The sequence below is a fragment of the Elaeis guineensis genome, chromosome 5, assembly GCF_000442705.2.
Source record: "Elaeis guineensis isolate ETL-2024a chromosome 5, EG11, whole genome shotgun sequence".
NCBI lineage: Eukaryota > Viridiplantae > Streptophyta > Magnoliopsida > Arecales > Arecaceae > Elaeis > Elaeis guineensis.
The window spans coordinates 10,286,404-10,311,065 of record NC_025997.2 but is presented as its reverse complement, the minus strand read 5'-3'; the positions used below and the strand labels follow the sequence as shown (position 1 = coordinate 10,311,065).

Genomic DNA, 24,662 nt, shown 5'->3' with positions numbered 1-24,662 from the left:
AAATCAAATCGATCAAATTTGATTCGATCAGATTTGGATTCAGATCTGATTAGATCAAAACTCTATAATAGAGATCCTATATCAATGATTCAAATCATTAAATATGATCTAATATCTCAAAATTATTGCACATAAAAAATTATATAATTTGAAGACTCTATTTATATATCAAGTAGTCAAAAATTAGACTGTCCAAATAAAATTGAATTATGTGTATTTTTTGTTCACTTGATGCACAGGTTAAAGATCTTTAAATCATATAATTTTTTATGTGCAAACAGTTTTGAGATAGTAGATCACATTCAATGACTTAGATCATCAATGTAGAATATCTATTATTCAGTTTTAATACGATCGGATTTAAACATAAATTCGATTAGCTTTTTTTCAAATCTACCCCTATATATATAGAGAGAGAGAGGGGGTAAGATTTGTAAAAAATATAGATTTCTTCAAAGTAATGAAAAAGGATTGTAACCTAAAATATCACATCATAGATTAAAAATGTAATTTTCATCATTAAGGATTCCTCATCAAATCAAGTGCTAGTGCCATAGGACCATCCAACTTTATTCGATACCTGCAAGGAAATCTCTTGCAGCATCATCTTTTACCTGGTCCTGATGGTCCAGCATCGTTGGTTTTAAGTGTATAAAATTCTGATCAGTTATAAAGATAACTTAAAATCCCATTAGAGTAGCGTCGCTTGGAATCTAATTGTCCTAAGCCTCAATGTGTTATTTTGCTTCATTCTTACCACCTATTGAAATCTGAAATTGAGAAAAAAAAAAAAACAATTATTGATAGACTTCTTAAATAGAATAAAACTTTATTTCATATAATATGTTCATTTGCATCAAATGTACCAATTTTTTTTATGTGTCTCTTTTATCTCCTGCAATCAATCAATCAACCGATACTTGTTGCATGTTCTAATTATGTTTATAGAAAACGCGAGCAAAATAACTCCTCCAAAAAAAAAAAGGAAATAAAAAGTAATTATTGATGCATTTGTTAAATAATATGAACCTTTGATTTATATATTCATAATTTGTATTTAACTGGTTATTTTGTTTTATTTTATTTTGATATCTGGCAAATAATCAGTCAACTAACATTTTTTTATATTTCTAAATTAAAATACAACTTATTGATAATTAAATAACTAAAAGCATTTGATCAAGGAAGAAATTAAAGCAAAAATACTAGAGCTTAGTTTCCTTCCAAATGATGGTTGAATTGGAGACATCCAATCCCTGTCACCAATCATGTATCGCTGGACGGCCAAAGTTTGTGCTAGAATTCGGTATCATGTGACTAGCTCCACTCAAACATCAGTTGAAGATGCTATCAAACTATCAGCCGTTTCGATAATACATAGATGATTCAACTATGAATTGGAGAGGATCCTGACTCATATAAGCGTATGTTGTTTTGAGCTACAAAAACTATGGGATTGGACAAATCTCTTCAAACAAATGCCAGGTTGAAATTTAAGTTTTTTTTTTTTTGTGTTTTTCTTTTTCTTTGGTGTAAATGTTCAATTAGAGCTGTTTAAAGCTTGGAACCATCATTTAAAGCATCGAACCGTCATTTAGATATTAAGAATTTAAGAGCATGTTTGGTTGGTGGGGAGTTGAACTCTGAAATGGAATAAAAATAAGTGATTCTTATTTTAATCATTTGATTGAAGAAAATTTCATTCGCATTCTGATTTCGAAGAGAAATAAAACTATTCCAATCATTCAAAATATAATCTCTACTCTTTTTTAGTATTTAAATTTTAATTTAATTTTAATTTTAATTCTAATCATGAACCAAACGTACTGAATAATGTTGCTATTCTGATTTTCATTTCAATTTTTATTCCAATCTCTTTCGATTTTAATTTTAAATCTAAATCTAGTCATAAATCAAATATATTTTAATTTGAATGTGTATGAGCTGGAGAGGAAGCAAAAGAGGTTATGTCGTAAAATTGGCCGAGCTTTATCGACCATTTAAGGTTGAAGGTGGGATTGTGTCACGAGACCCACCTGTTTCCGATAACGAGCGAACCACATTGCAATCACATGAGAAGGATGGCGCTGAGAGCTCGCTGGGGAGCAAGAGGGGCCAATAACGCAGCTCTAGAACACGAACTGACGTCGTGAGATGAAAAGGAAGCATGCAGGTGCCATCCTCCATCCTATCGCCACTTGGCACGACCTTGCGTTCACGGAAAATTATTGATAATAAAAGGCTTTCATGGTGGCTCCACGTCCAAATGACAAGTGGATTGTTTATATACTTCACCTGTCAAATCAAATTAGAGTTACGTACAGTCTCATCTTAGCGTGAAAGATCAAAAATTTTGTATTATTATTTTTTTTTGTTGGATCTTAAGATGACCTATTCTATTCCTTTGATCTCGGTGATAACCAAGAGTGCGATCCATACCCCGTTCATTGTGAGTTTAGGAATTGGTTGGTGAAGTTGGATCTAGATGGTTGCAGTTATACTGTTAAAGAGATCTAGATGGTTATAATTATGCTGATAAAGGTATAAATTTTAAATTTTAAAAAAATATAAAAATATTAAAAATTATATTTTAAAAAATATATATAGAGTTATCTCTAACTTTTTGATATAGAACAAAAATCGCAACGATCTATTTTATATTTTCAATCTTAATGAATAAATTTTTTTAATAAGATTAGACGTATATAAAAACATGAAAGACCGTTAGAGATATATAAAGAAGGAATCAAATCTTTATTTATGAAAAAAAAAAATCAAAAGAGCTGCCTTTATGTGAACTATGCAGCAGTTAGGGAAAAAAAATTTCTTGGGCAATAAATAGTTTCTATTGGGGGGATGAGAATCCTTTTTGTTGCTGTCTGGTAATTTATTTCCACCGGCCGAAGAATTGCATTGGAGACGGTGGTTGTCAAAGTACAGAAAGTCATATGTCGGACGCGGCAGCATCTTTGAGGCATCATGATAAACAAAGAGACAATTATATACCGTCCACCACCTGAAAAGTCTCCCCATGGTCCAACGACAAAGAATTTTTTTTTTTTGCGCACCGCATCCAGCGTAAAAAAAAATACATTATTTTTCTTATTAGCCATATAATTAATATTTTTTAATATATATTTAATATTTAATTTTTTATTTTTTATTAAAAATTTTAAATAATGAAAATATTTTTTAAAAAATATTATAATATTAAAAAAATTATAATTTGATCGTAAGATATTATAAAAATATATATATATTTGTTATTTTTAAAAAAAAATTATAATTTTTAATGAGCAAAATGTCATTCCACTCTTGTAATTTTTGAAAAAAAAATTATAACATCTATACGAAAAGTCGTAATACATAATATAGTTATAGAATGTTATAATTTTTTTTCAGAATAGAAGAAGTATTTTTGTCATTCAAAATTTCAAACGAAAAAGTGAAACTATAGACATGAAATACGCGTTGGAAAGCATCGTGATAAAAATATCCTATTCTTTTTATGATTTTGAAAGAAAAATTATGACATTCTGTGTAGTAAGTCATAACTTGACTGCAGGATGTTATAATTTTTTAAGAAGAAGATGAATATTTTTATCATTCAAAATTTTAAATAAAAAAATAAAATTATAGATATTAAATATATATTAGAAAGTGGTGATTATGTAGCCCAATCGGATGGAACGATGCATTTCTTCTACATCAATATGATGTACAAAGAATTTTTTTTAAATCATAGTATTTCACAAGTGATGTGGTTGTGGAATTCGTATGAAAAGATACGGTTTAGGAATGAAGGCCCGGTGGAAATTTGTTTTTCTAAAGTACGTCCATTTTTGAGTTCAATCGCTTTGCCTAAAAAAGTCTGACAAATGTTTTAGAAGTCCAAACTTGATCTGTAGTTTCTCTATGTGCATTTGGTCGGCGGACTTAGCATGCTGTAATATATCCATTTTAGCCCATGCATAATATCTCCATTATTGTGGCACTGAGACTAATTAGGCACACGAAGTAGTAGAAAGAGTCATGCATAACTTTTTTGGTAAAGAAGAGTCGTGCATAGCTTGATAGAAGAGAAACTACACTCATCCATGATGTCACTAAAAAAAAAAAAAAAACTTGGCTACATGATTCAAGGAGATTGAAATCTTATTATCACGCTTGTCATGTCTTGTACCAATTGCCTATATACTTCTCTCCAAACGAGCATTTCTCCGAGTTTCCATATAATGATACTAAATCAATGGTCGCCACTTTATACAGCTTCAATTTTTTTCTTGTGCACCGTGCGCATGCAGAGACAGAATGCTATAAAAAAAATATAATTTTTTTTATTTTTTATTTTTTTTTAATATTTATGATCATAGACCAACCACCCTAAACTACAACAATATGAATTTATAAATCTGACTCCATGAATATTTTATACTATATAAGTAGATGGGTTGAAGTATCTAGATTGCAACATTTGTTAAATTTGACTACATGTTTTCAAACCTAATTTTATCCGACTCCTTAAACTCAAAAATCAGGCTAGCCTCGACCAAAGTTTAGAACGAGTTAAACTCAATCCAAGTCCCTCCAGAGTTAAATCTTGAGCTGGCCCAAAGTTATGTCCTCATTGCACTTAGATTTAGGTTAGAGGAGAAACAAGAAAAAAGAAAAAAAAGGGGGCTCCCCGACTGCAGCTGCCAGTATACATCCTGGAACCTTCCTCTTTTTAGGAGAAATTATTAGAAGGATCCAATTTATGAATCGGACCAAATCCTGGGACACAAGTTCGGTGGATGACAGGATGTATTCTCAACCATATTTGGATCATAAAAAATATTTAAATATAAAGGAAGATAATGTGGCGAGTGACTATTGGCCTGATCCACAGGGTCGGATCCATCTAATTATCTCTCTCTCGGGAGGATCCATTGCTTGGCTCTCTTCAGCCCATTGGACCGCCGTGTCCTCGCTTCTCCCAACCGTGGAGTGAGGTTAAAGTAATAGCCATCACCTCGTAAGCCAATGTGTGGTTGATGGAACATGTGGCACGGTAAATGTGTCCAAAACTTAGTGTACGCTTCAATAATTTGGATCACTTTTAAGGTTGTTGCCTTCCAATCCACCACTTATGAAATCATACGAGTATTGGAAATTGCCTTTTCTTTTATTTTTGGGAAAATTTTACGGAAACATATGAAGGAATGCGATCACACAATGCAAAAAAAAAACAAAACATTAACTTAGGCCTAGTGTCCACCTATTATTCCACTATTTCTTACCAATTTTAACAAATTTTACCTATTTCCTCGCTCCACGTGGGAGAAGGAAGGTTTGCGTGCATTGAAAGGGTGCCTCTTAGCATTATTATTATTTTTTATTTTAATTAAAATTTATCAATCGATTTGAATCGAACAGATTGAGATGTGCCGAACCGGATTATTCAGATGATTCAGAATGTACTAAATCTTATTGATAGCTGATCGATGTGGTTTGAATGTTCGATTCGGAATATTGGTGAAAATAGAATGAGAGAAAGAAAAGAGAGAGAAAAAAAGAAAAGAAAAAGATTGGCGTGATCTATCACAGTCACCGGAAGGCTGCTGAGCCTCTGGATCTCTATGGTCCTCCATAAAAAAACTGAAAAGAGAGAGGAGAAGGAAGGGAGAGGAGAGAGGAGAAGACAGTGGGAAGGCCGTCGAATAGCCGTTATGGCATCAGAAGGCTAAAAATCCCCCTCCGACCATCACAAGTACAAAATTGAGGCTTCGCCCTATTTCATCTAATTTTTTAAAAAAATTGATACACAGTAAAATTGGAAATGAATTTGTCAGCTTTACTTAAATAGGGCGAAGTCTCTATTTTGAACCCATAGTGATTGTGGGAGAGGGTTTTGGACCGTTCGACGGCCACGATGGTATCCCGTGACCTCTCCATCACTTCTCCTGCCACCTTTTTCCTTTCTTTCTCTCTTTTTTTTTCAATTTCTTTCGTGGAGGATCATGGAGCCTGAGAAGCCTCGATGGTCTCTGTATCTCTCCGATGGCTTTTGTAGGTATCTCCACTAATTTTTCTTTCTTTCTCTTTTTTTTTCTCTCTCCCTACTCTCTTTTTTTCTTTTTTCCTTCCTAATTTATCTTCATTTCTATATCGGTTTAGATTCAATATAGAGATATACAGATGCATACCATCGATCAATCGATACGAGATTCAATATCAAGACAGTAATTTTTTGTTTCAATAGCATCAAAATATTATTTCTAGGCAATTATTAGATCCATGGACATTTGGAGATCAGGATTGTGATTAAATAAAGTAGTCATGACTTTGCGATGGCGGGGGCCCGGTTTCTTCCTGTGAATGATTAACAATCCACCTTTATTCTCTAGCACGCATGTGGATGATGCTTCCTTGCGTGACCTATCGGAATAAAATAGGACAAGGTCCGCATCAGTTGGCTTTCTTTTTTGGCAACACATCAATTGGCTTTCTTTGATGAAAGAAGTAGCGCTACAACATTGTATCGAATAGATGGGGAGTCGGTCACCCTTACCGTATGCGCTTCATGCTCCTGGAAAGGTACCCATTTGGATCCTGTCTTTTTGTGTTTGTGGTGAGTTGTTGTCTTCCTGATGGTCCATAGAAGGAATATTAATCTTTCTTTTTCCTCTGTCGGACTAGTGCTATGGTGGAGAAGCAATAACCTTTCTTGTGGGGGATTGAAAAAAAACAAAACAATAGCCTTTCTTGTGGGGATTGGAAAAGTACACATTTGTGGAGGATGACATAATTCAGGCTTCCTTTTGCTCGGATGCTGGAGGAGTTAGAAGTTTGATTAACAGTGAAGGTTGCTGCATACAAAAAGCAAGAAAGAAGTTGCCCCAATAAAAAGCTAGAATTAACCAAAAGACTTAAAAATGTAAGCGTACTCCATCTCATGGTCAAATGCAATGCAACTGTGTAAGTGTGAAAGGGAAGGGTGCTTGTGAGATGGGATGGCCTTTTATGAAACGCGGCTGCTTGCTTTTTAGATTACAATGGTATCACTCTACTCGATATATTATATTGTGCGCATCAATTCTCGATGTGTTGCCAAATAAAGATATTTGATTGATCTCCACTTTCCATCTAGGATGAGAGAAAAATGAATTTTAGATTATTATTATTATTATAAGTATAACTCAAAAAATATTGTCATTTTTTTTTTTAAGAGAATAGACTTAAGCATAGGTTTGGGTCTTGTTCTTGCACTATTAGATAGGCTTTGGGCTTCATTTTTTTATGCTCGTTAATAAGTATGTTGGTATTGGAATTTCAATGATTGTTTCGATCACTTATGGTGATGCTTGTAGGTAATCTAGTGATACCATGCCACAAGATCTCCGGGGAAAAGGATAGGTTGAGAAATTTAAATTATCTGTTTTCTTGAAAACACAATATTATTTACACATAGAGTATCCAACATGGTAGTTGAGAATAGGTATCACTAAAATTATAAGTTAAAGATGGGATACAAGGTATAGCTGATGCACATGACTAATAAGTGGATCGGTGGATGTTATGATTTTATTATTTTCAAAATAATTTTAATTTTCTTGTTTGTTAGAGGTAGTTGTTTCTTTAAATTTTTGTGCTTTTGACCATTTGGTTTGCTTGATGAAGAGATACCTCGTTTCTTCTTCTTATTTGTCAGGAGGAAGTTTGAAATTTTAAACCTATTGTATTGATGGAAGAGTAGTCATATTTTTTTTACTTATATACATACCGTGCATTTCGGTATATATAGGTCTATTGTCACAACCTATCTCTTCTTTGTTATAACCATACACACTCTCTTTTTATATATGAGCAAGTACGTAGATATTGATATGTTATACTTGGAGTGCAGCCTAAAGTGTAAGAAGTATAGATTTTATATCCTGAGAATAATATTTTTATAAAACCATCTGCAAGATGAAAAAATAGTTATCTTTAAAAAAAAAAAACCTTAAGTGATATGTCTTGTCCAAACTGATTTATAAGTTTATAGATTTTTCTTAAGCATGATGTGTGAAGTTCAAAGTGAATGTGTAAGCAAAGATATGCTATGCTCATGGACCTTACCCAGTATGACAATAATAACACTTCGACCAACCCTCACATTTAAAAAGAAAAAGTAAGTATAAATTGAAGACAGTTTTATAAGATTTTCTATGTATCATTGAGAGTAATCATCAAATATCGCACCCCCGACCCCACCCAACCCCACCTCCTTTCATAGGTTAGCTCGTCCGAGCATCCAACATTATGTGAATTGTAATAGCCTGATGGTAATATTAAAAAAAGGTTGATAATTGGATAGTCCCACAAATGGTTTTTTTGGTAGAGGTAGTCTCACAAATGTTGCAGTATAAAAATTTTGCAGGAAGAATTAAGTCATGAAAATTGCCTGGGACTCATGATATTTCATCCCAAATCAAAGAAAAAAAAAAGAAAATAAATGATCATAGCCTCATTCTAACTATTATGAACCTGCTAATTTAAAAATTCCCCCGATAGTGTTTGGTTACCATTATTCTAGATGGAATAAGGATTTATTCCATCTTATTCTTCCAAACACACTATAAAATGATGGTGGGTTCCGTGGATTTAGCAATTCCAGTCAAAGATGCATTAATTACACCTTATTCCCATCTTCTTGATATAAGTTATTCCATATTAGACCATACAATAGCTTATTCTAGATCCACTATAGGAAATAATTGCACCTTATTTTAGGTTAGCGGATAACACTGTATTAATTGTACCTTATTCTCGATGGTCTCGTAGATTTCCAACCAAACAGAAATCTGAAATAGATGTGGAGAATAATTATTTTTTGAAAATTTGTATTCTTATTTCAAGAATACCAAAAGGATAATCAAACACGATACTAAAGAATATTTATGAAAATCAATTCAATAATTTAAAAAAAAATGATCAATTCAAAAAAATTATATTGCATCAATCCCCATCGTATATGCTAGGAGTTACATACAAAAAAATGAAGTCAATCTCTTAATTTCCTTCTTCAACACCATGGACACATATACAAGACACTAGCTTTAAGTCTTTGCCTAAGACTTAAAGACTTTGGCATTTACTATTGCATATCATCTATCCTATGATGGTTTTTTTTTTTTCTTGTGTTCATAGACCTTCTATTTTATATTCATGGACATTTACCGCTCCACCTTGACCCATCAACGGATGTGGGCCCAGTCTTACTCACAGCTTGGCAATGTAGGGGGGCTCCAGGTCTGCACAAAAAACACGAACCTTACTCGCATCACGCGTCACAAGCGAATCATAAAGTCCAACGTGCAACACATTCAACCCGCACAGCAGTTGTAATTTGCCAATCGTGGCGACTGGCGGGGAACCTTAACCGTGTCCGTTACGGTCGTGTCCGTTCAGTTCTTGACGCGGGGCGACATCGTGAATCTAGCAAGGCGGGGGCTTATTTTCCACGCTGACCAGTGCTCTATATAAGACTACCGGTTTCTTGGCTTTTGCTGGAAGACGAAAAGGGTGGAAGAGCTGAGAGAGACTGAGAGAGAGAGAGAGATCAAAGAAGAGAGGGGAGAAAGAGAGAGAGTTCGTCTTGCGGTCCCCAAATTTCGAGGACGTTTTACAAATATCTAGGGTTTCGGAGTGTGGGAGAGTAGAGGGAGAGAGCTCTGTTTCAAAAGAGATAAGGTAAGTTGGAGAGAGCTAGCGTTGCCTTTTTTTCTCGGAGGAAATCGTGAAATTTAGTAGTTGTAGTTGTTTCGCATGTAGAGAAAGCGGAAGAAAAGGAGAAATTCTCGTCGGATATGAATCTTTTCGGTAGAGCAAATAGTTTTCTAGGCATTTTTTGGGAAATTTTATCAAAATTAACTATTTTAATGATCAAGGAGTTCTTGCTTCTTTGGTAAGATAGAAGAATTCGTCATTTTCTAGAGTTCATGAAGTGATGGACTTTCTTTTGACGTAAATCTCCTTCAGCTAAATTTACATTCCGGGTGTTTATTTTTATAGGAATTTTTCTTCTTAAAGAATCCTTTTGATGAATTCATGCGATTTCGCTTAATGGATCTTCTAATTTTCTTTATTTTCCGAGGAAGAAGAATGTAATTTTCTTTCCTTCCTCTTTTGGTTTCCTGCAGCAACTGGGTCCCATTACATCTAACAGTAATTGATTTCCTTGGAAGGTCGAATTTTGGAGGAGCATCACTCTTCCTCCCCCTTCCTCACCTTCTTCCTTCGCGTTAATTTGCTGGTGATATGCATTAATAAAGAAAGCTGGTTCTGTTTGTGCGCAGAGGATTTGTAATCTTGATTTAGGGATCTGGAAGGGAAATAATAATGGAGCGCTCTCTTTTGGAAATTATTATGGATGGCCGGAGTGGCCGAGAAGAATCAATCTTAGCATCGATGAAATTTGCTGTTCTACCAATTGCAAAGGTTTTTACCATGTGCTTTATGGGATTTCTGATGGCCTCCAAGCATGTCAACATTCTTCCTGCAAATGGCCGGAAGCTTCTTAATGGGGTAAGTCAAAGTTTGTACTTCATCACATCACAAATTATACTATTAGCTTATGTGTTTGAAAGGCTAAAAGCTTGATATGCCTTTTGTTCACTAAATTTCAATGTATGGAATGTGTAGCGCAAATGTAATTTCTTCTTTTTTCGTCTTTCTCATCTTTCATTTACTGTTGCCGTTATACAGCCTACCTGTGATTTTTGATGGACTATAACAGCTTCCAGATCTGCTTGTTGATCACGAATCATGATTTTGTTTTTTACATTATATACTGAATTCCTGAAATTGCTCTAAAAGATTCGGATCATCGACTGGTGGTCAGGGTCATGAGCTGTTGAATGCTTCAGGTTTCTTGGCTAATCAGTTTGTAGGATCTGTTGGTTTTTCACGAGTTATAATTTCTTCTTGATTTAGATGCTTAATTCCTGAAATTGTTGTAGAAGATGTAAAAAATTTAACTCAGATAATCGAGTTGTGGGTAGGGTGATGAGTTCGTGACCAAGGCTGCATGGCTTATTAGTTGGTGTCAAAATTTATGATATTATATCCTTTGTTTTTATGTAGATTGTAGAAGTATGGTTGATGAGAGTGTTCCCAAGTTCATGCTTTCTTTTTGGTTTTAATTAGTATAATAAATGCAAGCATAAATAATTAGATGAAAAAGAAGAGCACGGCCTGTTAGGAAGGAAGATAATGGCGAAGGATTGGAATTCTGTGTAAAGATTGCCCTTTCGAGCACCTTATGCAGGTGTGGTCCATATAAACAGGCTGGGTCGGTGATTTAATGTGGATCCTATTGACCCTTGGGCATATATGTCAACATTTCAAGTCACCTTGCTGGTTACCTGAAAGTTTTATAACATGGAAACAGACAATTAGGTTCCTGCATACAGGTTATACAGTTCTGCTTTCACAAACTGAAATGGTATTCTTCATGTATATTCTTGAAACTGGTGCCTCTGAACTCCTTGTATTTCATTTTGATTTATGACATGATTGCCTTTTTGCTTGTATGCTTAATGATATCTATTTGTTTCCATCTTATTTTTATAACAATGTCCCATAACATTTGTCTGATGCAAAGGACAATGTCCATCTTCTCAAATCCAGCTAATACTATTATTGAGGCTACCATTAAAACTTCGTCTGTATAATGTTCAACCTTTATTGAATTACCAAAATGATCATGATTATAGAAAAGGTATTGCAAGTTCATATGTGAAAGATGAGTAAAGGGGATGGATTCTCCACAAGTTGCTTTTTAATTCTAACAGAAAGTGATGAAGGAAACTACTGTAGGTTTGAACTTGCTTTCCGAGCAAAGGAAAAAACTTACAAGTGAAAATGTGTTAGTTACTTGGTAGCTTATACTCCTTTGCACTTTTCACAAGATTCATGTCAAAATTATTGACATCCAGTTATATTTGTTGCAGCTAGTCTTTTCTCTTCTTCTTCCTTGCCTGATATTCTCTCAACTTGGACGGGCAATCACTTTGCAAAAATTGGTAGAATGGTAATATTTTTTTTCATATAACCTGTTGTTGGGATGTAAATAAGCTAGATATGCATGTGGAGTTGTTTGTTTAACTACCATACAACCATCATTGTTGAGCATATGAAATGCAAACTTTTCCATTTCAATTTTCCTGAATTTTTCTTTTAATTACATGGCATTTACTATTGATTTTGCTGAATGCTGACTGCCTTACCAATTATGATGCATTTGGATCCAATGTGAATGGTTCTTAGTAGATACTATACTTCCTGGATGATGAATATGGTTGATATAGTCCATATTTGTAGGTACATTGACAAAATATCTATTTTTGTATATTGATTCTTTTTTCACTTGGTATCTGATGCTTCCACTGAACTTGTATTCTTTTTTATTTTCTCTCTAGCAATTAAGAACCTCACTCATATAGGGCAATTCTAAAAATATTACATTATCTTTATCTCCCTCATCCTATGTTTATGCTTAGATTTATCATTTCAAAGGATTAGTTCTCATATCACTGCTTGGTTTGCTTTTTAGAGCATAAGGGTTCAAAATCTATGGTTACTCTTGCACTAGCATGGAGCTCATGCCCGCACTTGAAGAACGACAGGCAACTAGGATAAACTGACACTAGAATGTAAATGCCCCTCTAAGGGAAACCATGCACTCCAAGTAATTTGTATTTTATATAATTTTATGGCGTAGAAGGCTTCAGAATTGTGCTGGATTCCTTCCTGTATGCTAAGGAAGTGTGATGAAGCCCTTGGAGTACAGCACATGCATGCTGGATTCCAAGGCCTTCCCACTATATATAGTGGATGATAAAGCACATTGGTTCAGACTCATTTTATGATATCATACTGCACTTCTTTTCTGATTTTTTCAAGACCAATTCTAAATTCTTTCCTCACTTTCCAGTTGAGGATGGAAAAGGTAAATAGACTGATAACTTTGTGTTTGCAGGTGGTTTATCCCTGTTAATGTCATTTTGGGAACGATATCAGGGTCGCTAGTTGGTCTCATTGTTGCATCCATTGTTCGTCCCCCATATCCATACTTCAAGTTCACCATTATACATATTGGGATTGGTAAGTTACCTTATTCTTTGTAAGGTTCTGTGGTGGTAATTTACTATTTCTCTTTTGTGAAACAATATGGCTGCATATATAATTTCTGGAAGTGCTACACTACTTGTTTATTGTATGCTAGTATGCTGCACTGTAATGCGCATTAAATTCATAAAATAAGGAAAACTGCAAATATCAGAAAATTGTGAAGATATCATATATGCATAACAACAATTGTTTAGATAATGAAAAATTAAAAATAAATTGATGAAAAATATGTATTAATGGTTCCATAATTAATGGAATTACTAAAAGGGTGCAAAATAAGACATGTATTTAGGACAAGAGGACCTTAAAAAAATGGTTAGGAGAGAGGAGAGAGAGATAAATTGAAGAAAAATTGCTGTCCCAGGTGGGTGTGAAGTACCGTGGGGGAGCCTTCGGGGTAGGGAGGTGGGGCAGGCGGAAGGGAGTAAGGGAAGAGGGGGCAGTGGTGAGGGCAATGATAATTGAATGACATGCAGTGGTCATATATCTATGCACATATATATGCATGTATACCATATGTATGAACCTCCATGTTTCATATTTGTTATAATTCTCTGTTTGCTTGATGACACATATGACAGATCGATTATTGTTCAGTTTCTGGTCATTGATCCCATCATGTGAGCAGTGTGTTTTGATCTCGTTTTTGAGATGGACGTGTAGAATTAGTCTCTTTTTGTTCACAATATCTTGTGTCCTGGCTATGCTACCTGTCATGATGCCTACTTTCTTGATATGGAGGAAGGTAACTTGTCAGCACCAATGTCGCTTTAATATCATCATCAAGTGTTTCTCTCTTCAGTTATGTTGTGAGTCATAACCAGAATGTCCTACTCTTTGTTATGTGTAAGAGTACTTGCTATTGTGTCCATGGTATTGTTGATGTTACTTCCAAGTTGCAATCCTAGCCTTACATCATGTGTCAGAAGCTTGTTGCTCAGTCAATGAGTACATGAAATTCCAAGCTATTGATGCCTAACATCAATTTGCTATTTTTTCTACAATGTATAACTGGCTTGGTCTTTGCATACAGGGAACATTGGAAATATACCTCTTGTTCTGATTGCAGCTCTATGCCGAGACAAATCCAACCCTTTTGGTGACTCTAGCAAATGTAGCCAAGATGGGAATGCTTACATCTCTTTTGGTCAGTGGGTAGGTTTTGGTACTTATGCATGTTACAAGTTCCCATTGTTCATATACTGCTTAAGTATTGCACTTTCGAACTCCTTTTCCCTCCCTGCCTTGAACCTATGTTTTCATGCACGTTTGTGATATTCATTTCCACATGAACTGCTTTAAGGTCATTGATGTTGTATATTTTTTGTTCCATGTATTTGATAATTCTCGCACTATAATTGTACTAGCATGGTGGATTTTAGAGAGCCCCAGACCTCTGAGTAATCATTGGAAATTTCATATTAACTCTATAATTGTTTTATATTTCAGTAAACAATCGTAAAACAATTGCTTGTAGAAACCACTTGTTGTCATGATTCAATCGGTCAGGAACATGCAACAGACCATTTTAAATAAAACAAACTTATCAGCTGTTTTGCTATTGTTTTTATGTCCCAGTTCAATATAAAGGACAAAAACTGATAAGGTACATTCCACTGCATTTATCTGATTCTGTTTTTTCAAAGCATTTTCAAAATTCCATAAGAATAGTTGAAGGTAGATTAATAAACAGAAAGGGAAAATGCCATCATTTTTAATGTAACTAACACAAGCTTGTTACCATCTTATTATTATTTTTGGTTATGCAGTTATTTGAGTTGCTAAAACCTATAAATTTATTTGTGACAGGTTGGTGCAATTGTTCTGTACACTTATGTATTTCAGATGCTTGCACCACCACCTGGTGAAACCTTTGATGGCGCTGAAGAGGAGAACCTGCCAACTAAGAACCCTGTCAACGGCGCTACACCTGAACAGGTGCCTTTGCTAACTTCTGAAGAGCCTGGGACAACAAGGTTGGAATCTTCAAAACAAGGAAAAGTAAGAAGAAACTTTTCCATATTATGATGTCTATACTTCTCATCGTTGCTTATGGGATTGACTACCAAAAAAGATTATGGGGAGGTTTTTTTTGTTAATTTATTTATATGCAGGTTGTTGTGACAGAAACTAGAACCAAATATTGAAATTGTCCCTGCAACTGCATGGAAAAAATATCATTCCTTTGTTTTAAATTATTTACAAGAATCATAAATGAAAATCCTTTGTAAAATGAAACTTCTTAAGTGCTTTTATATCTTCTTGCAGTTATAGAAAGGTCTGGAGTGACTTTCATGCTATAGGTTAAACTTGTATTTTCCCTTATCAAGAGACTCATGATAGAATTGTGTTTGTGATTGTAGGTATTATGTTCTTGGTGGTCAAATTTACTGGTTATAGTTAGAAGGGAATGCTCTTTACGGAATTTCTGTATTTTAAAAGATTTGTTTTGGTCTGTCACAAATCATGATGTTTAGTTTTCTTCTAGTAAGCCTCTTATCACATTGTATATACCTTTAACCTATTGACTGAATATTTGGTAGATCTTGTTTCTAATAAGCCCTCTGGGAACTTCTTTTTCTTGATCTCTAGGATATAGAGCTACAATATTATTTGGTAGATCTTGTTTCTAATAAGCCCTCTGGGAACTTCTTTTTCTTGATCTCTAGGATATAGAGCTACAATATGTCCATACATTATATGCATGTATGTATTTCCATACATAACTATGCCTATGCTTTGTATGTAGGTGTCCCAAGTACGGATAAAGGAGAAGGTTGTGGTAGGTTGATGGTTGGGTTAAAAGTATCTTCACGTTATGTAAGCATGCATCCTAAGAAAATCATTGAGGCGTTTCCTACTACATGTTGCATCAGATATTGGGTGTAATGAAAGGCTGACCAAGCCAATGAAGCTTAGCTGGTCTCTTTGGATGATCAACCACACTAGAATTGAGATATGGCCTGGACTCCCATGGGGGTGGTATTGGGGAATCTTGGACAATGGGCGAAAGCCTGGTCCTGCACTATCGTGTGGGTGAAGAAGGGCAGTGCTGCTTGTAAAGGTCTTTCTTCGAGTGCGCGATCATGACAAGACTCGAGGAAGAAGCCTTAGCTAACTCCATGCTAGATGCTGTGGTAAGAGTGGGGGAGGAGGCAGGCAAGTGTTCTTCAGAATGACTGGGTGTAAAGGGCACATAGGTGGTGAATTGGGTTGAAAGTGAAAGTCTCCAAAAGTGCCAGAATGCTCTCGAAACCAATTCACTTAAGTGAGATAGAGGAGAGTGGAATTTAATGTGTAGGGGTGAAATCCATAGATTTACAAAGGAACGTCAAAAGCAAAGGCAGCTCTTTAGGTCCCTATTGATGTTGGGGTGTGAAAGCATAGGGAGCAAATAGCATTAGATAACTTGCTAATCCGTGCTGTGAATGACAAGTGTTTGCCTTTGGTCCATGTAGATCAGGGGCCTAGCTAACATGTGAAGCACTCCATCTTATGATCGCAAGACTTGAAGCTCAAAGGAATTGATGGGGACCTTTTCAAGCGGCAAAGCATGTGGTTTAATTCAATACAACACGCAAAACCTGACTGGCTCTTGGCATGTGAACAACAAAACCTATCCTTGATGGGATGGTATTGACTTTCACACAAGGCTTACCATGACATTTGGGTTTTTACATTTTAGCGGGTGGGTATTGGCAAAAAATTATTCCAAGAAAGTAGGATGCATTTAGCAAGTTGGAACATAGGTTCATTTGACAAGAATATTTATGAAACTAGTAGATATAATGGCTAGGAGGAGAGTTAATGTAACTTGCCCACAAGAAATTAAGTGGATAGGAGGAAAAGCAAAGAAAGTTGGTAAGACAAGTTATAAACATGTTATACAGGAAAAGATAGGAATAACAATGTAGTAGGTAGTATTGTAGGTAAGAGGCTAAAATATGATGTTGTAGGTATTAAAAAGGTAGGAGATTGAATAATCTTGATAAAATTGGTTTTAGTGGAGTCTATTGATATCATTAGTGCTTATGCACCCTAAGTAGGATTGGATGATGCTATAAGGCAATGCTTTTAGGAAGACATGGATAGACTAACTCAAGAATTTTAGTGGAGAAAAGAGGAGGAAATTTAAATGGGCATGTGGGAAACTATAATGTTGGTTTTGAAATGGTGCATGGAGGGTATAGTATTGGAGATAGAAACATGGAAGGAGATGCCGTTTTGGAGTTCGCAATAGCATATCACCGAGTAGTAGCTAATACCTACTTTGAAAAAGACTCTTACTTTATAACTTTTTAACATAGGCATGGTGGTTTTGGATGTGTGTATTAAGAAATGAAAGAGGATGACTAAAGAAAATAGGAATACGAGGACTAGGTGGTGAAATTTGCTAGTAGTGAAATAAATAGCTTTTAAAGATAGAATATTGAAGGAAGGAAAATAAAATTTAGATGGGGAAATCAATACTATATGGGAAGAGATGGCCAATAATGTCACGTCCCGAATCCAGCACCTGAGTTGGGCACGTGACACGGCCACATAAACCCTAGGGCAGTGCCCTAAGAATCATGTAAGGCCTAAATAATTAACACTTCAAAATTTAAATAACCAAGTAAATACCAAATAAATCAACCGAGTCACAACTTCAAGTCAAATGTAAACTTTGTTCAATACAATTATTCAAATGTTCATTGGTATCAGAGAATTTAAACTAACTGAACTACTAAAGGCTTCAGTTCTTATTTGCTCTCGCTCAAACCATCCAAACTAAGCATCCTGTGAGTCTGAAAAAAAAAAGAAGAAAATATGAGCTTCTTCAGCTCAGTAAGAATCACTGCATATGTACATCAAGCCAGTAGATAAAAGTAATATTTCTAAAACCAATACAATTTGTGAAGACTCATATGTATATAATAACTAGAATATTGTCATAAATATGCATTTAATAATATGGATCATCATATATCATCAAGTGAAGTCTTCATTCATTGTTGAATTACATATTATATGTTGCATCTTTTCACATCTTCGGTTTGACAATCTTTTGTCCCTTTTTAGCTTTGGACTAACCCAGACCATACCTCAATCTCTTTCCAATCCAATTTTTCTTTCATATAAGCCTTTTAAGGCTATCCCAGGATGAGCTCCTGGCCGGCTGTCCCACGTACGAAAGTCCGTGAGAGGCTGTCCCAGGCATAACCTCCTGGCGGGCTGTCTCAGGCATGAGCTCCTGGCCGGCTGATCCACCTGTAAGCCAGTGGGGGCTGTCCCAGGCATAAGCTCCTAACGGGCTGTCCCAGGTATGAGCTCCTGACCGGCTGATCCATATGTCGAGGCTAGTCCAAACCATATCCTTTTCATTTAATTCTTGATTTTATCGAATTATTTTAAATTACAGAATGATGAAATTGATAAGTCATATCCATAAGACTCATACCATCAATCATAAAAATCTTTTCATAACATGCTCATATTTAAAAAGATTCATATAAGCCATATATCGGTGTCTCAAGCATAGAAAACTCATCGATTATAAATCCAGTATTGCAAATTCAACATTATAAGACTAACGAATAAATAACATATATAATGATGATCATGTACAGGATTCTTACCTCGATCAATGAGAAATCAAATTCACAGCCTTATAGTCTGAAAATCAAAACCCTACTCGTTGTCCCCCTGGTCGTTGGACTGTTCTCCTATCAAACAAATCAATTTAACCAAATTAATTTTTTAAAAAAATTGTATATTGAGGTTTATCGGAACTCTTACCTATGTCTCCCTTTTTTATTTATTTATTTATTTATTTTTATTTATTTATTATATATATATATTTATATATATATATAATTTAATTTTTATTTAAAGAAGAAAGAAGAGATTTCTTCTCTTCTTCCCCACGATCAAAACAGGGGACCCAAACCCTTTCCGAACGCCTCCCCCTCATCCGGCCAGGTAGGCCATCTCTGGCCACCCTCCCCGACAACTCCAACAATGGCGAGGCTACCATCCCGGTGGCAGCCCCACCCCTCCTTGCTGCCGGCGACGGAAGGAGAGAACAACGCAAACAGGGGGTGTCCCTGTTTGAGCCCGAACCGGCATCTCGCCGGCTTCCAAGCACACCGATGGCCGGAGGATCAATTCGAAAAGAAGGGAGAAGGAACGTACCTTATTCCGGTGGCCAAAAATAGCTCCGGCGGTCCTTCTCTTCCGATCAACCGCTCACGACATTCTCTTGAAAAAAAATCCCTCAATCCCTTTAATTTCTTAGAAATTTTTGTTGTAAGATCCTAAGAGAGGAAGGGGGTCTTTATAGGGAAGGTCTTCTACCCTAGCCGGACTCCTCGAGTCCGATTTCATCGGAAATGAGAAGGAAGAAGACTTCGATTAGGAGTCTTCCTCCTTCTGTAATTTTTTTTTCTTTGTTGGGCCGTCAAGGGTTTACAGGCCCACAAATCTAGGTCGTTACAATCTCCCCTTCTTAAAATAATTTCATCCTCGAAATTTGCATACCTGAGTTTTCGAAGAGTTGTGGATACTTGACCTTCATTTCTGTCTCGAGTTCCCATGTAGCCTCTCTCTCACTATGATTGCTCCATTGGATCTTCACATAAGGAATACTTTGATGCCGTAACACCTGATCCTTCTTATCAACAATCCGTACTGGATATTCTTCATAAGTCAGATCCTTCTGAAGATGCAAAGGTTCATAACTCACCACATGACTTGGATCTAGAATATACTTTCTCAACATTGATACATGAAACACATTATGTACACCAGATAAAGCCGGCGGTAATGCTAACCGATATGCAACCTCTCCAATCCTGTCTAAAATTTCAAAAGGGCCAATATACTTTGGACTCAACTTACCACGAACTCCAAATCTCATGATACCTTTAGTAGGAGAAACTCTTAGAAAAACATGATCGCCTACTTGAAATTCCAGCTCCCTTCTTCTATTATCAGCATAACTCTTTTGCCTGCTCTGAGCTATACGAAGCCGTTCTTGGATCATGTGTACTTTTTCCACTGTCTGTTGTACTATTTCTGGTCCCAACAGTTTTCTTTCTCCCACCTCATCCCAACAAATGGGCGATCTACACTTCCTTCCATATAGTGCCTCGAAAGGAGCCATCTGAATGCTTGCTTGGTAACTATTATTATAAGCGAACTCAACCAATGATAAGTGATTATCCCATGCTCCGCCCAAGTCCATGACACAAGCCTTAACATATCCTCTAGGATCTGTATGGTTCGTTCTGATTGTCCGTCAGTTTGAGGATGAAAAGCTGTACTGAAATTTAACTTGGTACCAAGGGCTTTATGAAGGCTCTTTCAAAACTGAGAAACAAATCTACTATCTCGATCTGACACAATAGTAACTGGTACTCCATGCAGTCATACTATCTGCTCTATATACAAGCCTGCCAATCTTTCTAAGGAAAGACCAATTCGAAAGGGTAAGAAATGCGCTGATTTCGTCAATCGGTCAACAATTACCCATACAGCATTATTATTCCGAAGTGTTTTAGGTAATCCAGTCACAAAATCCATAGTAATATGCTCCCATTTCCACTGAGGAATAAGAAGAGACTGCAATAGTCTTGCTGGTCTTTGATGTTCGGCTTTTACTTGTTGACATACCAAACATTGGGCTACAAATTGTGCAATATCCCTTTTCATACCAGACTACCAAAAATTTCTTTTCAAATCTTGATACATTTTTGTGCTTCCAGGATGCATGGTGTAAGCCGAATAGTGAGCCTCCTCCAGGATCTCGTCCCTAATCCTGGAACCTTGGAAACACATAGTCTGTTATCAAACCTCAATGACCCATCCTCCTGTGTCCAAAATTCTGTCTGAATACCAAATTCCACTGCTTCTATGACCTTTTGCAACTCCAAATCCTCCTTTTGAGCTACCTTAATCTTTTCAATCAAAGTAGGCTGTAGTACAAGATTTGCAAGTTGAACTTGAGAATCATGTAGTCGTATTTTAATTCCTGATTTCTTCAAATCTAGCAATATAGGCTTTTGTGAGGTAATTAGAGCAGCCAATTCACTAAAAAATTTTCTACTTAGAGCATCGGCTACAACATTCGCCTTCCCGGGATGATAATTTATTGTCAAATCATAGTCCTTCAATAGTTCCAACCACCTTCTTTGTCTCAAATTTAACTCCTTCTGAGTAAAGATGTATTTTAAACTTTTATGATCTGTGAAAATCTCGCAATGCTCTCCATATAAATAATGCCTCCATGTTTTTAAAGCAAAAATCACAGCTGCTAATTCTAAGTCATGAGTAGGATAATTTCGCTCATATGACTTCAATTGTCGAGAGGCATAAGCTATCACCTTTTTCTTTTGCATCAGAACACAACCGAGACCTTTACGAGAAGCATCGCTATAGATAGTGAAACCTTCTGTTCCGGATGGAATGGTTAAGATTGGAACAGTCACTAATCGTTTTTTTAACTCTTGAAAGCTTTGCTCGCATTCATTTGTCCATTCAAACTTTACTTGTTTCTGTGTTAGATGATGCGTAGTCGTTGATAGCACCAAAAATAACTCTACTCACTACGTAGGTAGGATGAGTCGAGATCGTATCCTCAGGGACCTTGGGCTAAGTTGAGATTGCAAGATAAAAGAAAGAAACGTTGTTTTTGATTTAGAAAATAAATTATCTTAAAATTGAGGTAATTAGAAAATAAAGAACTTGGGAGTTTTGAATTACTTTGCACTAGCAGAGTTGTATCTCTTTTTTTTTAATTAAATGGATGCGATTAATCTTAGGAAAAATATCTGTCTTTCCTCGGCACGCTCCGTACCCGTAGATCACGGCGCGTCTCCGGAAAGTATTAGGTAAATAACTCTTCTTTCCTCGGCACGCCCCGTACCCGTAGATCACGGCGCGTCTCCGGAAAGTAAAAGTTATTCCTAATATTAATCTAACAATAAAGCATAAATAAAAGCATATAAAGGAGAGCAAATAAAGAACTCATGATGATTTAAATAAAAAGCATAATCTTTGTTGCATATAAAGAAATACAGGAAAGTTTAGAACAATAAACCATCTCTGTGTCGTTACAAAATTTCTTCTCCACTTCCGAGACTGCTAGCCTAGCTGCTCATGAAGTAGTCTCTTTCTATCCCTCTATGCAAGGCTCTAGAAGAATTTCTGGGCTCCCCTCTAATGGGAGTACAAAAGCCTTTTTATAGGTATTAGGAGGGAGGAGTTTTACATGGTTTTCCGATGTGGGACTAAAAAAAAAAATACAAATTTTTTCACTTGAGGTATTTCCAAATAAAATTTTTTTCTTTAATTTGCTCGCCACTGTATCTGCGGTGCGCACCTGCTTGCGTCCGTCCCGCCCGCATCCACGCTCACCCGCGCGCCCACGAGCTCACGCCGCGTCCATTCCTCACGCGTTCCGTGTCCTGCCCGCGTCTGCGTCCCGCGTCACCTTTTGTTTTGAATTCACGTGAAACCGCCCAGAGCCTTTGAATTCACGTGAAATCTTTTTTGTATATTCCAAAAAGAAACAAAAGTTCCTTCATAATGACATCTATATCCTTTTTGGATTCCTTGCATAGTATCTTCATTTTCTATAATACCGGATGCATCTTTCTTTTATTTTAATTTTATTTTAAGTCCAATTTTCTTCAAACTTGAGTCTTTTTTATCTATGAATCGGACTCTTTGTATCGGCGATCACCTTTCCTGTAAAACATAGAAAGAAACATCAAATTCTTAATAAATAAGATAAATTAAATATAATTTTTTAATTTAAAATACTTAAATTAAGTGTTTATCACACCCCCCAACTTGATTTTGCTCGTCCTCGAGTAAAATAGATATATCAGCATTGTGTACCGACTTGATTTTGAATAAAAAGTAGGTTAGGCATCCCAAAAGGTAGATGTTACTGGTTAGACCATTAAAGAGATATTTCATTGATTATCAATTTGACCCAATTAGTGGCTGAGTATTAACTAAAGAAATTTCAGAGCTTTTCTTTCACCAACTCTCCACTTTACTCTTTAAATTCTCTAACTTAATGGAAAAAGGTTTATTATCTTCTTGCAATTTAGTCCCCTTAATATATATATATTTTATTATTATTATTATTATTATTATTATTTTATTTTTTTTTTAACATTGCCTATCTTTTTACGCGAACCACAACGCTTAGGCGAAAGGGCCCAGTTACTCATAGGAGACCAATGTTGTTTTTTTTTTCTCTTTTTTTATATATATATATATATATATTTTAAGGAGAATTTTTTGCATACCTCGATCTTTCCACCCAATTTCTCATGAAGCAGATTTTTTATTGAGATCAGTAAGAAGAAGATTGTAGAATCACTCCTAAAATTTGATCTAGTTTAAACTCTACCATTCATTGGGTTTTCTTAATAATTTATTCCTCAGTATCTCTAAAATTATCTTGACCGTTAATCATTCATTTATTAGGATGCCTAATTGACTCTTAATCAAAATTTGAATACACAAAACTAATTATTTCTGACCATACTCGAGGATTTGATAATTCCCCCCCCCCAACTTAATCTACATTGTTCTCAATGGAGTAGAAAAGCAAAGAAAATAAAAGGAGAGAGTGCACCTGGGATAATTTTGCTTCGGAAGTTGAAGATAGCTTCATTGATTAATAGGCTCTTGTTCTAAATTCCTGCAGCTGCGATAAAGTAAAAAATATGAAATCGTTGGGTTGCCTCCCAACAAGCGCTAAGTTTTACGTCTTCAGCCAGACTGAATTGAGTATTATGGCAGTTTTGGATCCACTAAATCAACAGATTCAATTAATTCTCCATCACTAATTCCATCTATGTAAGGTTTCAATCGCTGACCGTTCACTTTAAAAGTGTTCCCCTGTTTAGGATTTTTGAGTTCTATAGCTCCATGAGGAAATACCTGAGTTACAATGAAAGGTCCATCCCAACGTGAGCGAAGTTTTCCAGGAAACAGACGCAACCTAGAATTGAAGAGCCAAACTTTTTGATTGGGCTCGAACGTTTTTCGTGCAATAAATTTATCATGATATGCTTTAGTTCGAGCCTTATAAATTTTGACACTCTCATATGCTTCATTGCGTAGCTCTTCAAGTCATTTAATTAGAGTCTCCTATTGGAACCTGCATTTTTCATATCAAAGTTAAATTGCCGTATGGCCCAAAATGCACGATGTTCCAATTCCACCGGCAAATGACAAGCTTTTCCGAATACAAGTCGATAGGGAGACATTCCTATGGGTGTTTTAAAAGCAGTACGGTAAGCCCATAATGCATCGTCTAAGCGAAGAGACCAATCCTTTCTATGGGCCTAACCGTCTTTTCTAGGATATGTTTAATCTCCCTATTTGACACCTCTACCTGACCATTAGTTTGGGGATGATATGGTGTGGCCACTTTGTGTGAAATATTATATTTTTTCATAAGTGCTTCAAAATGTTTATTCGTAAAATGAGTCCCCCCATCACTA

At 35.7% G+C, this 24,662-nt stretch overlaps 1 protein-coding gene across 5 annotated transcripts; it reads left to right on the top strand.

Moving 5' to 3' along the window:
- The first annotated feature begins 9,522 nt into the window (after positions 1-9,522).
- LOC105044867 (protein PIN-LIKES 6) lies at positions 9,523-15,961 on the top strand. Of its 5 annotated transcripts, XM_073257474.1 has the most exons (8): positions 9,523-9,714; positions 10,164-10,208; positions 10,320-10,548; positions 11,976-12,055; positions 13,004-13,128; positions 14,189-14,310; positions 14,965-15,156; positions 15,519-15,647. In XM_073257474.1, exons 3-8 carry the CDS (start codon positions 10,363-10,365, stop codon positions 15,630-15,632), a joined length of 819 nt encoding a protein of 272 aa, XP_073113575.1. In that variant the 5' UTR covers positions 9,523-9,714; positions 10,164-10,208; positions 10,320-10,362; the 3' UTR covers positions 15,633-15,647. The 5 variants fall into 5 exon arrangements, with proteins under 5 accessions (XP_073113575.1, XP_073113578.1, XP_073113576.1 ...); XM_073257477.1 differs by lacking the exon at positions 15,519-15,647 and adding an exon at positions 15,905-15,961 and having other exon boundaries at positions 10,164-10,548; XM_073257475.1 differs by lacking the exon at positions 10,164-10,208.
- Positions 15,962-24,662: the final 8,701 nt, after the last annotated feature.